This window comes from Bombus vancouverensis, chromosome 4, assembly GCF_051014615.1.
Source record: "Bombus vancouverensis nearcticus chromosome 4, iyBomVanc1_principal, whole genome shotgun sequence".
In the NCBI taxonomy this organism is placed as follows: Eukaryota; Metazoa; Arthropoda; class Insecta; order Hymenoptera; family Apidae; genus Bombus; species Bombus vancouverensis.
The window spans coordinates 16,672,587-16,686,116 of record NC_134914.1 but is presented as its reverse complement, the minus strand read 5'-3'; the positions used below and the strand labels follow the sequence as shown (position 1 = coordinate 16,686,116).

Sequence of the window (13,530 nt, the reverse complement as noted above, 5' to 3'; positions counted from 1 at the left end):
CTTCCCTTTCCATTCCTTGCGCAGAACTTTTGTATTAGCTGGAGAAACATATTGTTGAAAATATGTCGTTTTATTAGATTCGGATTTGTTCTTGCACGAATGAAATTTCTGCTCGGGAATACTTCTCTTAAGTTTATCATACGAAGGTAATACTTTTCACATTTTTTAATTTGGTGTAGTGTATTTTGATACGCGAAGATTCATTTACGATTCGACCAGTTCGATCTTCGTTCGAAATTTATTTAGAATTAGTTTCTTTCAATTTCTCCGACATAATCTAACAGATATTTACATTTTGTATATCGAAAATTTCATAGGACTCGAAGAATCGAACGAAGCAAACTTAAGCAAAATTTTTAGACGTAATCGATTAGTCGGATGAATCGGATAATTCGCAAATACCAAACGTATTTCGAGTTCACCTTTGTAAATTTAATCTTGCTACCGATAGCCGGAGAAATTTATTAGCTGGAATTTCATAGAGTGGACGCGAGGGTTGGACAGCGAATACGGTGGGCGTATTTTGAACGCGAACGTTTTGACACAATCGATGGTGCACGTTAGAAACATATTGCGGCTGAATGGTGTGATATTGGTCATCGGGAGGTCAAAGGATTTGACGGAACGCTCGTGGCGATTCGTACGTCAATCTCTAGGACAGACCATCTGACAAATGGAATGCATGATTAATGCTTGGTCCCTCTACACGTTCCTACCGCTAATGGGTTAATCTTAACTGTGTCCATAATTAGCAATTATATTAATCTTGTATCTTCGTGTATAAGATCTGTTTGTATCTATTGATTCCATGTTATAATTGATATAATTCTCTTAATTGAATTAGTATTTTGATCCTTTATGGCTACGATGTTCTTGGTATTGAAGGTCTTTTCGTATTTGTGTCACGAATATTTAAGCATTTTATATACATGATTGAATCTCGATGAGTTTGTTTAGTAAATAAATGCTTTTTAAAAGACAACATTTTATACGCCAGTGTAACGCGAAAGATTATTTCAGAGTTTCAAATATCCACAGATATCGAAATTAATTTTATGTTTCTGTACATTGGTGTGAGTATGCAGGAATGTTGTTCATTATTGTTTTACATTCAGTTATAGGTAGCTCCTTTGTATATAGGATATCTGCAGCAGATTTTTATTCTTTTTTTTTTTGAAATTTTAATGTTATATCAGAATCAAAAATTGAATATGAAGCATTGATTTTCTGTCAATATATAGACATTTCTCTTTTAGCTTCCCGTTCGAGTTAATTAATTTTATAATTATGCTTCAGGTCAATTATATTTGCGATTCCAGCTACGTTATATGAACAAGTTTAAAATATTAATAACGAAGTACATTGCAGATTTAACGTAGTATATTGATATTGTATAATCATAACTTTATTCGTTAAAATTGTTAATTAATTATTTAAAATCATTAGGAACGTTGATACATAATTCCTGTTCATTTGCTTAGAAAGCAAAGTTTTAAGTCTACTAAATTTTACTTCACTGTAAAAAGAACAACGTTCGATGAATTCAAGTGTATCGTTCGTAGACTGAAGCGTACTTGGTCGTCATAAAAAAGAATAATTAATAAAATATTCATCGCTTTTATCCGTGTTCTGTTCCAATACACAGTAGACATCCCCTGCTTTCAGCGTCAAATCTTTAACACTACCTTACACAGACATTTGGAATATTATAAATCATTGTAATTTGATAATCAGAAAAGACGAGATTCCTCGATTTCTCCTTTTTACCCTTCGAAACGAAAGAAGAAGATTATAATAATCAGAATAGAATATAATAAAAAAATAATAGAATATTTTCACGATATTCTATATTCCATAAATATTCGCTTCTTCCAAAACGATGGTGAACGATACAATTTTCCATACAACGTGAACGATAGAACGGAATAAAAAATTTCATAGACGTAAAACGTAATAGAAGCGGATCGATTTATTTTTCTCTTCTCTCAAGCGCCAGTTACAACGGTTCCATTCGCTTAATTCACCCGTGACGTAATACATTCTTCCCAGCGAAGATCAACGAGCGTCCGAAATGCGATCGATACTTGATCACCGATCACACGCACGAAATTCCAATTCCTTCTGATTACGGAACCGTGCTTAAGCGCACAAGTAGACGCGCTAGTACGGCCCGATTTTGCGCGGCAAAGAGGATTGGATGAAGCGGAAAATCTCGAACGGGAGCGTAATGGAAAACGTGCATTTCGATTTAGAACGTATTGGGTGATGGCCACGGGACGGATTTAAAATTTATTTGAGCGAACTAACTCGACCCGATGACGGCTCATTTCGACGATCGAGACCTGTGTTTTCGTGCAAAACGCGCCGGTTTTTTCTTCTCGTTGGTAATTGTACTTTGCGAATGGTTTTATTGTACGGTTTCGCTCGAAACGCTTTAAATAGGAGCAATTATCTAGTTTCACTGGCGTGTTACATGGAGATCAAGGAAAATACTGTGTTCTAGTTCTTAATCATTGTGAAAATTATGCGAGAGTTATGTTTAGAGGTTTGCGTTACGTTAGGTGTGAAATATGACACAGATCTGGTATTAGGGATATTTTTATCAATAACATGTTCTGTACAATGTATTAATCGGTGTATGATCTTTCAGAAAATTATACTTAATTCTTTATAAAAAAAATTGACATATCGGTATTTCTTTATGGTATTAGAGTGTCTTAGTTCGTTATAGTATTTCTGTTACTATTTGTATCGTGTAGTGATAGTAGTTTGGGATTAGATATTTTTTTACCCTATATTTCTTTAACTTGACATTTTGCGAAATGTAAATGTTTCTTGAATTGTAGTGAAAAATGTTGTACTGATTTCTTGTTTATTAGAAAGATATATTCCATATATTCTTTTCTTTTTTTCTATTTTATTCAGATATTATATCTCACATGCTTCCCTAAGTGGAACATTCTTGGTTAAAATTATATTACGAATATAATGAAATAACATAGTTCGTCAAATTACGATATTAATCCAATGAATTGTTTACTTTACTGGTTGAAATTTAATTTCTTTACTTTCAAATCTAATACTTTGACTATTCTAAGGATGCATTGCTTTTTATAAGCATCAATAAAAATGTTCGTTATTTAAGGTGTTGTTTAATATAATTTGAGGGATAATAGACGAAATTTTCTATGCGACTCCATTGCTCAAATATTTTAGCAGCAATGTAAGAAATATAATGCGACGCCGAGTAATAAAACTTAGTTATCGAGGACGAGTAAAGATCAAAGAGAAGCGAAGCTTCCTTGAACGAAGACGCGACAGAATGTCGTGAAAACTTTAATGAAAGGTCGCGATTCGTCCAAACACGGGGCAGAAAGTTCCTTCGAGTTCCTTTGCAAAACGAAGCTTCTTTTGACGAGTTTAAAAAATTCCGTGCGTTCTAAGAAAGTTCGCGTAAACGTAAAACGAAAAGCGGAAGCTTTTTCGACGAAGCACAATTTTTTGGTCGAACTTTCTCAACGAAGAATTTAATGGTATTTACAACCGCCGTAGTTTGATATTTCAATAAAGATCTCATCTCATCCTTGCTAATATAATATTCAAGATATTATTAACTGTAAATTAATGATAATTAATTATGCAATATATCAATTGTAAATTAATGACAATCAATTATTCGACATATCAATTGCAAATTAATAGCAATTAGTGATCCTACATATTAGTTGCATAGCACAAACGAATATACATAGCGATAACAGAAATCAATTTGAACTGTAGGTGTTTTTAAATGCAATACTATGAAAATGTTTCATAGATCCAAAGATTTTTACAACTAAGTCGACTTGAAATTCTATTAACGTAGGAAACCTTATCAAAGTTACAAGAAATTATCATTAATGTCTACGGCATTAATTTTACGTAGGAATTGGTCCATTGCAAACTAGTTAAAAATATTAACACAACTAGCGGAAGATTCCATGTAGGAGTACAGCTAAAAATGATTTCAAACGAGTTGTTAGTACGTACCTTCTATATTATATATATTTTAATTCATTTCTCAAAAACAAAACAAAAAAAATGGAAAAAGGAGAAAAAACAACACAGTCACGACGTCAGTCACCTATCTTTACATTAAAATTGATTAATTACAAATTAGTTAAACGACAATAAAAATTGAATACAAATACAAGAATAGAAAAATGACCGTAAATTTGTAACCAAAAACTTGTTTTTTCGTAAAAAGTGAGAAAGAAAAGTATGTCGAAAGCCATCCTTCCATCCTGTAATATTTTCCATCTTGATGCGCAGAAGATTCATTAACTGAATCTGTTTTCACGAGAGCAATAATTCCAGTTTGGAATCACCTTCCGCAATAACGGAACAGGTCGAACTCCGTGCAGCAATCCGATGTCAAACGACGTCGTGCGACTGCACGAATCTGCCAACGTAACTATACTAGTAACAATAAATAGATTACACAGGGGAGAGGACGGTCGGAGGGCCGTTTTACATGCAGTTGAGCGTATTTGTACAGCTGGTGCGTGTATCATCGCGCCAGCAATCAACAGAAGTGCATTGCATTAATGAACAAACGCACTAGTTAATAACAATTATCGCTGGTATTCGGATATTGCGTCGCTCGCGGGGTGTACGCCGTGGCTACAACTTCTAAGCATTCTGGCTAACGAAGCGAAACTGCAACAAGGGTTGAGTAGCGAGCTGAGAACGATCGTAAGAGCTATTGGAGAAGATTAAACAATTGCTTGTCTGAATAGTTTGATGGACGAGTGCAATGAACTGTTGCATTATCTCTTCTTTTTTTCTTCTGTATCTAATTTCTTCGATAAATCGTAGTTATTGCGAGTTTAGGTATTCGATTCTTTCGATAATTATATTTTTAGATTTTAAAGTTTATCTATGAACGTGAACAAATAACGCGAAAATTTAAAAATGTGTATCGCAAACGATACAGACGTTAATTACCATAGAAGAGAGTCTTGCAATTTTCTCATTTGAAAGAAGCAGAATGAGGGCCGTGAAATATCTTCTTAGAAGATGTAGAATATTTAGAGTATCTGGAATGGAGATCAAGAAAGAACCGATTCCATAGATGTTAGAATTTTCCTTTTCCAATAGTGTGTTCGTTAGTCACCATTGTCGTTACTCTACACCGTTACTCTGCACCGTTTATTTAACAAGATACGTTCTGAAAAAGAAACTCAATACCTTTATTTGTACGAACTAAAAAATATCTGTAATAAAAAATTGTCAGATAGAAATATTGTTTCATTTTCTGTATAAATTCTCCGTAGTTGCTGCATTAACCGTATGAAAATTTTGTTTTCACTGCAACTAGTCATCCGTGTCAATCGCATATTTCTCTCTCAATAAATGATTGATTTGCCGAAAGATTATTTGTTCGAATCGTAACGAAGTTGAATGATTTTGACGATCTGTCAGGCGTATTGTATCGGTTCTATCGACAATGATGGATGCGCCACTGCAATCGTATCGGGCAAATAGAATATGCGATTGTATGGTATACATCCTAATCCCATTGTTTCCTTACTGGCGTAAGTAAAGCGGTATCGATTTAACGGCATAGCGTGCAGGTTGATCCGTTTCATTGTTCCATTCATTAGCGCATGCTAATGGGATTGCAAATGTGTCATATGAATGACAGTGAACCGCATTAGAATATGTTTGCAAATAAGAATATTGTTGTCATTATTCTATCCGATTTGGATGATTGATAATCCTCTTGACTCAGTTTCTATGTAACATACGCTATATTTAGAAATATCATTTTTAACATGATGATTCTACGATGAATTGTGTATGTTCTGCTCGCGATATCGGAGTATCATTAATATTACTAGATTACGTTTGTTTCGTGCAATTTCATATTATCAAGGTAACTAAGAAAACGGAGCTTACGTAAAAATTTATTTCACCGGAGAAAATAACAACTACCTCGCTTCAAGTATTCTTTATATCTTCACTTATCACGCGTATTTCGTACAATTTTGCACTTTCAATTTTGTCATGAATGCATGAAATAATTTCTCCTGCCTTTCACGTGTTTTAGGTCGGATATAGAATACACGACAAATTCGTCGAAGACTTTCTTGAAGATTCCGGACGTTAAATTGGAGGACGAAGGTCTCTATAAGTGCGAAGCTACATATCTGGCAGTGAATCGAAAGTGCAATAATGTCCAGCATATCATACTTAACGTCACCGGTAAGTTTTCTAACGATATTGTTTCAGATAGTATAGAAAAATAAGAAAGCCACTGAATTTTCCAGACTTCTCTAGTATCCAACGATTGAGATTCGTCATTCTAAAATTCTTCAAATTTTTGAACATCTTCGACACACCGTATCTTGTCTCAAACTCGTCGAAACGAAATGTACAGCAACGAATTAAGACCATCTTCTATAAATAACGTAAATAAAAAGAAAAATCCAGAGGTACCGCGGAAAGACGTATAAGAGGGAAACACCAAAAGGAAATTTATCATCGCTATTTATTCAGGTCTTTCTCTTTGCTCCGCTTCCTTGTCGAGAGTTCAACCGCTAGTAGAGTTTAACTTTCCACTGCAAAGAGACCAGACTTCATAAACATTTATATGCTGAAGTTTTAAACTCCCGTTTAGTTTAGGTAATTTACTATTCAATTTAATGGACTTAGTATTAGTAAATGATCGAGTCGTGATTATTTGCTGTATAATCGACTGAACAAACTATGAACTCGAAAAGAGGGTAGGGGACGATTACGAGATAGAGGAGCCTACGGAAGGGATGCTTTTCACGGTGCACGAGCCAGAGGTGGCGTATAATTTAATTAATCGATTAAACGTCGACGATCCCCCAGTAGTAAGATATGCGTGGAATAACTCGTATTAGACGTATCGTACTTGTACGATCCGTGTAATCTGGGTAATCCCAGTAATTCGACAAACGAGAAAGCCGCAGTACTAATCCGAAGTGGTAGCGACTAAACCACTGAACCGGTTATCTTGACACACGCAACATGTCATACTATTAAAGTGCGGTTGAATTTACGAACATGAAAGGGATGCCAATTACTTTGAAATTTTAGCTGGAAACCGAGATACCGCTCGACGGTGTCACCGGCGAAACAAACTTAAACCGCGATAAATATGTGTATTTGAACGGACACTCGTAATTTGCCGTTTAAAAGTGTCCGAATTACATGAAAGTCCAGGTGCTATCGATTTAAATACGAGCCGTGATATTGGAAATCAGTAAATGATATTCTAAAACATTCACTTTGCCTATTTTTCTCTCTTTTTTTTTAATATTTTCGGACAAAGTCGAGATCTTTGTGATAGAATCGATTTTTCGTAGGGGAAGATCGACGCTTGGTTGAAGACACCTTTGTCCGAAAAGTAAAGGAAGAAAATCTGCAACCAAAATCTCAGGTTGATATCTGAAAACGTCGCGCATGAAGATACGCGCGTATAATTTATTTTCCGTTAGGGAAGGCGTTACATAATATTTTTGAGAATAACATTTTCCAAGCCAGAGAAATAATTCTGAGAAATTGCCTAAAGTGGACATCTCCGATAATATAATACTTAATAAGAAACTTCAAGAATTCCTCAAACAAGTCCGATAACTGTACCTTTACTTGCACCTTATACGTCCGTACAATGCGATGTTTAAGGTGCAGTTTCGAAGAATCGCTCGAATTACGAAAGTTGGCATCGTGGTTCTTACGTTGCGTTTGTTAAAGAATATTCCGAGGCCGAAACTATCCGCAGTTTGAAACATCAGGAAAAATTTTCGCGGTAAGTCCGCCGCCAACTTAACGTGGATTCTTAATGTCGTCTGATTACAGTCAGACCGTGCTAATAACGCGAGACTTGTTCTGAACTCGTGCAACCGTGGCGAATCTGTTCATCCATTGAAGGTTTATTGTAATTAACCAGCGTGTCGCGAAGCGAAACTCGCGAATGGTCGGAAGTTGTAACGCGGAAGCCGAAATGTCGCGCAGGATTCATGTTTTCCCACGTTCCCAGCCTTTCTCAGAATTCTCTGCTCGCGTAAGTGCAACTTTCCGAATTGTAAATCTTTCGAGGATAGACCGAACCGTGCGGCTTTGCTTTCAAAAGCATCACACGTATTACGTTTGTGTGACTTTCTGGACGTTTGATGATTTTACGTACAAAGATTTATCTGATGGTGGAAAGTCGAAAATTATCTATGACGAAAGCTGAACATTACGAATAAATCGTGGATTTTTACGTATTTATAGAAAATTCTGAAAAACATGTCAATTGCACGTGATACGGAAAAATATAGTATAAAATATTCAAGGTATAGCATCTGTTATAATTCATTAGACCAAATAGACTAAACAGATTAATTCGACTAACTAATTAGCTTGCAAATGTCTATATAGTTTTTTGTTCGTATGTTTTTCATTAATTATTGTGATTCAATGTCGTTAATAATGAATAATTGGAACTTGGATAGAAAATTGTTTTACTTATTAAATATTATAAGGAGTATTATAATTTAAATATTTTATACGCATATTTTTAGATATTACGTACGTTGTGTACATTTTTGCTTCGCTATACTACTTCGTCCTATTACTTCGACAGACTATACTTGAAACATTGTCGGAATTAAAATAAAATATTTTTGTCACATTTAAATATTCCTAACTATATAGATTACACGACTCTAGTTTTAAAGCAAATGTAGAAATGTACGTGCAATGCGACGCGTTTGAATGGATCAAAGGCGACATTTTTAGGGCGGAAGTTGAGGAAGGCCTGGCACGTGGTTTCCTTTCAATCTAAAATTTTCAATCGCGTTACAGTCGAGAAGAAAGTACAAAGGAGAGTCGAGGTGGATGGGTTGAGGTTTAAAGAACGCGACAAAACGAGCAACGTTTCAGACGGTCGAAGGTCCGAAGCTCGACAATGAATGCGACCAAATAAAAACAATTAGAACGACGTTGCTATTAAAAGTTGCAAATTGCACACTTGTGCCGAGGTCGGGTTTGCCACGTAAAATATCGCATCGTTGTGTCCGTGTCTCATTTCCATGGGCAACATTATTTTAGGTGAGAACAAACGCTTTTCAGCCGAGCCTCGTCATCCGCACTAATGATACGTTTCACGTTTGCCCGTTGTTATAAATTATTATGGCTAACGACACAATTAACGGCCAAGATCCCGCGGTGTTCGTCGTTTTCGAAATATCGTAAAATATCGACCAGCACGGGAATAGACAATTTTCGTTTAACATCGCGTTTTACTCTTTTGCGAATCTTCGTATTTCTTTTACGTTATATCGATTATAAACGTACGTTTTATTTATTCGATGGGATCGATGGCGTTCGACGCGAATTTCTTTTTACATTGACACGACTCTCGTCATGTCAAAAATTCAGCGTTGGTAGAAATAATTTTCCTCGGACATTTCATTTTCGTCGCAATCGAGATAACAAAGAATCTTTATACAGGCGAAGTACATGAAAAATGAAATATTGTGACGCGAAATTATTTTTTTGTCAATCAGTTGACAAATTCGTTCTTTATTGTCAATTTTAAACAAATTCAAGATCGCCAGAAATAATTTTCATCCATCGTTTCATTTTTATTGCGATCCGCTAAAAAACAGAATTTTTCGTGCAGCAGCATGTCGAAAATTAAAAGTAAATACTTTGACACGGGATTAATATTTTGTCGCCGAATTTTAAAATTGGTGGAGTATGCACTTCCGATGAAAAATTGATCGCACCAAACGATACGTATGAAACGACGAAAAAAAAAAAAATACTAACTTACAAACTAATTAATAAGCAGCTGTATTTTTCAAACTCGCAATTATGGAATTCTGATGGCAATGTAGAATCTTTATTGGGAATATGTACGCTATGTAGGTCGAAACATTAAAAGGTTCGAGTGTGTCTATAAACCGTGGTATCGCGCGTATCCTGTTTTCGCCACAAATTAAGAAAATAACAGTGTTTAATCGTAACGTGAGTTGGTTCGGTAGCAGATAGAAACCGAGTACTACGCGCATGTACTCGTTTATTGAAAGTCAGCTGCGAAGAAAAATATAGCTAACTGAGTTTCCAAATATGTTAGTCGAAGATTAAAAAAAGAATCGCGTAAACGTGGTTGAGTTTTTCCTTCGATATTTTTGAAGCTTGAATTCCACAACACGTTTAAAATTTTGTATTTATTTCTTAGTATTAGGTTGTCTTTCTTTACAGACACGTCTTTTACAACGACGCATCTTTATACAAACATGAAACCTAATTCGTCGAACGTTGTGATCTTCATTTTGATAGAACAAAATGGATCATACGTAATTCGATAAAATAATATAAAACGGAAAATGTTGTGCATCTGGACGACCTAATACGTTACAAAATAAAGATAATGGAAAGATCCGAAGTAAAATGAAAAGTGAATGGAATACGATTTTAAATGTTGAAGAAAATCACAGTTTATATTATTATACATATATGTACATAACATATATGTATATAATAAAATAAAATAATATATTCTGTACCTGTAGAACTTAGATTATTGCATTTTAACGTTAAAATAAATCTTAAATCGTGGAAGTAACACCTTGAACAGGAAAAAATTAAGACCAAAATGCAAAAGTTTCTTACTTGGCTCGAGGCAACAACTGGAAATAGCACACACACGAGGGTAGCAAATGCGACCGAGGGAGAAGGCTCGATCTCAGCACAATTTTTCGGCTGAGTGACACGGTTAAGGGGCGAAATTAAACACTGCTTCTTCTTTCTTACGTGCTTCATGTCGGAGTATCACTCGTTGTCCTTGTCGGGGAAGAAACCTGGCTGCGGGCGATCGCAGTTCTCATTTCTTTTTTTAAAACGACACGTTGCCTTTTGCCACTGCCTCTCGTGTATTTATACGCGTCGAAAACACACGGGCATGAAATAACAAAAGAGGGCCATTATTTCATGCGAAAAAGAATTGCTTTTATTAGAGTGCTAATTAAAATGTAATTCTTGCGTAATCTTTTGTATTTCTTCCGTATTTCTTTATCGTATTAACATATTTCGTTAGAGTATTTCTGTTACTATTTACATTGTGTAGTTGCAAAAGCATAAATTTCTCTTTGAGATTAGAGATTTCAAGATAATAGAAATGTAAGTCTCGCGTAATCCAATTCGATAAAACAGAAGAAATGACATAATCATTATATTTATAATTAATGGTTGGATTTTCCGACAGAATCCTCTTTTTCAAGAGGACATACTAAAATAATTTTTTATGGTAGAAATGAAATTACAAATAAGCATGATGTTGCGCAACTGGCAACGAGTAAACACGATGTTAGAAGATTATTTATTTAAAGTTTAAGAAGTCCCGGAAATAGAGGTAATATATTTCTAGTAAATACACCGAAGGTTTAAAAAACGGATTAAAATTTCTCTGTGATTAAAGTGTCGTTTTAATTAGAATTTTAGACTTTGATTTTAATCGAGATGTAGTGAAGAAACGAAAAGAAAAGAAAATAGACGATTCTGTCCGTATTGAAGATATAACTTTGTCTTAATTACATAGAACAAACTGCATATCGTGATCTAGTTCTAGGATGCTTGCAATTTCCAAATTTTAGAATTATTTTCGCTTATTTTCTATAAGAACTTGCTAAATTTGCAAAAATCCTTTCTTCGTTAGCATCCTTTAAGGAAGAAAGGAATTTTAATAAAAATTGTAAAAGAAACTCGCCTATATTGACAAGATTAATTTCCATGCAAACATATTTACAATAAACGAACATAAAAGCAAGGCGTTTAATATTTATATCGATATAATTATATTGATTTTCAGATTTTTCCTTCAATTCGATATGAATACGCAGTGTAAATAAATATTTCTACCCCTAGAATTTCGATATTCTAAGAAGAGAAAAAAATTAAAAAAAAGACGAAGATGACAAGATGGGAAATCGAGTTCGATTTTATTTTTCGAGGACTTTCCGGTGCATGTATGTGCAAGCTAGGTGAAAACGTATGGCAAAACTTTCACATCGACCTAATGCCTGTCCGAAAGTTTTCTATAACTCCCACCGTGCAAACGCATAGACGAAGAAAGCGCGCGATTCCGACGACCGAAATGAAATTTGAAAACTTGAAACTCATTCGGTGCATACGCGCCGCGATTCTTTCACCTGCTGTCAGCTTTCACCTTTTCATGACTCGAATAAATATAATGAAGATACGATGAAAAAGATCTCGTTGACAAGAAACAAGAATAACTAATCCGTTCATAAGTTGTCTATCGTAATTTGTTTTTAAATCTGATACGTTTTATATCTAAAACGAAGACAGCATAATTTTTACTAGAATTATGTTTGCAATAAATGCCTTGTAATTTCTATATACAGGGTGGTTGGTAACTGGTGGTACAAGCGGAAAGGGGGTGATTCCACGAAAAAAAAAGAAGTCGAAAATATAGAATAAAAATTTTTCGTTTGAGGCTTTGTTTTCGAGAAAATCGACTTTGAATTTTCGTTCGGTACGCGTGCACTTTATCACGTCTCGTTATAACGGATCTCACTGTAGATCGTAGATCGAATCACCCCCTTTCCGCTTGTACCACCAGTTACCAACCACCCTGTATATCTTCGAATTAGTTTCAATTTTGATAAATATAATCGCGACGACAATCGTGTCTCATTACAGCGTCAATGAAACTCCAAAATGTTTTGTATAACACATACAATATTGACATTAAAATTTTCCACGATAAGTGTTCAAATATTTTCATGAACCATTCTACATCTTTTTCGCCCATATGATCGTCCAGGCGTTGAAATCTTTTTGAATACTCGTTGGAATCGGCACAAATTCAATTCAAAAATCATACAGTAGTATCACCGATGAACCGATATTATGATTAAGCTACATAATTCGCGCGAAGTAATTGTAACAGCCATTTCGTTGGCTGTTGACGCTATTCGTCGCGCGTATTTCAGAGAGCAATTTATCGGATGGAAAGCTGTTACGATCGCGAACCGCGCAAAGGAGCGGCAATCGACCTCTATTTAAATTATATGAAGGACCACTTGTCTCGCGGCCAATCCAATTAGATCTTCTAGCTGCTGGAAATTATGGGATTTCAGGCAGTTCTCTCTCTCTCTCTCTCTATCTCTCTCTAGGTCATTGGGTTTCTATCGACTCGCCAGCACTTCTGATTGGACACCCTCGCTTGCTCCTTCTAATTCGGACCCCAAATACATCGATCTGACCCCCCTCCGACTACCCCTCGTATTATTAAAAGCGATTCTAAAGGATTCCGCTGCTCAAACCATTTCTATCGACTCAAATCGATTTTCCCTAGATTATCTCTGTTAAGATTATATATATCGAATATGAAAGAATTATTTGGTCAAATTATTTGTTTTGGATAGAACTTATTAGGTTGTCCGAAAAGTTTCTTTCGTTTTATAAGGAAATAATAGACGCACAATGTTTTGTTGTTTTATATCA

The 13,530-nt window shown here is 35.1% G+C and overlaps 1 protein-coding gene across 2 annotated transcripts in view; it reads left to right on the top strand.

The window, feature by feature from the left end:
- nrm (neuromusculin) overlaps positions 1 to 13,530 on the top strand; it is a 428,251-nt gene that overhangs the window by 311,248 nt on the left and 103,473 nt on the right. For both annotated transcript variants that reach the window (XM_076618030.1, XM_076618029.1), the window contains exon 3: positions 6,092 to 6,246. In XM_076618030.1, coding sequence (XP_076474145.1) covers positions 6,092 to 6,246 — 155 coding nt within the window. The remainder of the gene's footprint in view (positions 1 to 6,091; positions 6,247 to 13,530) is intronic.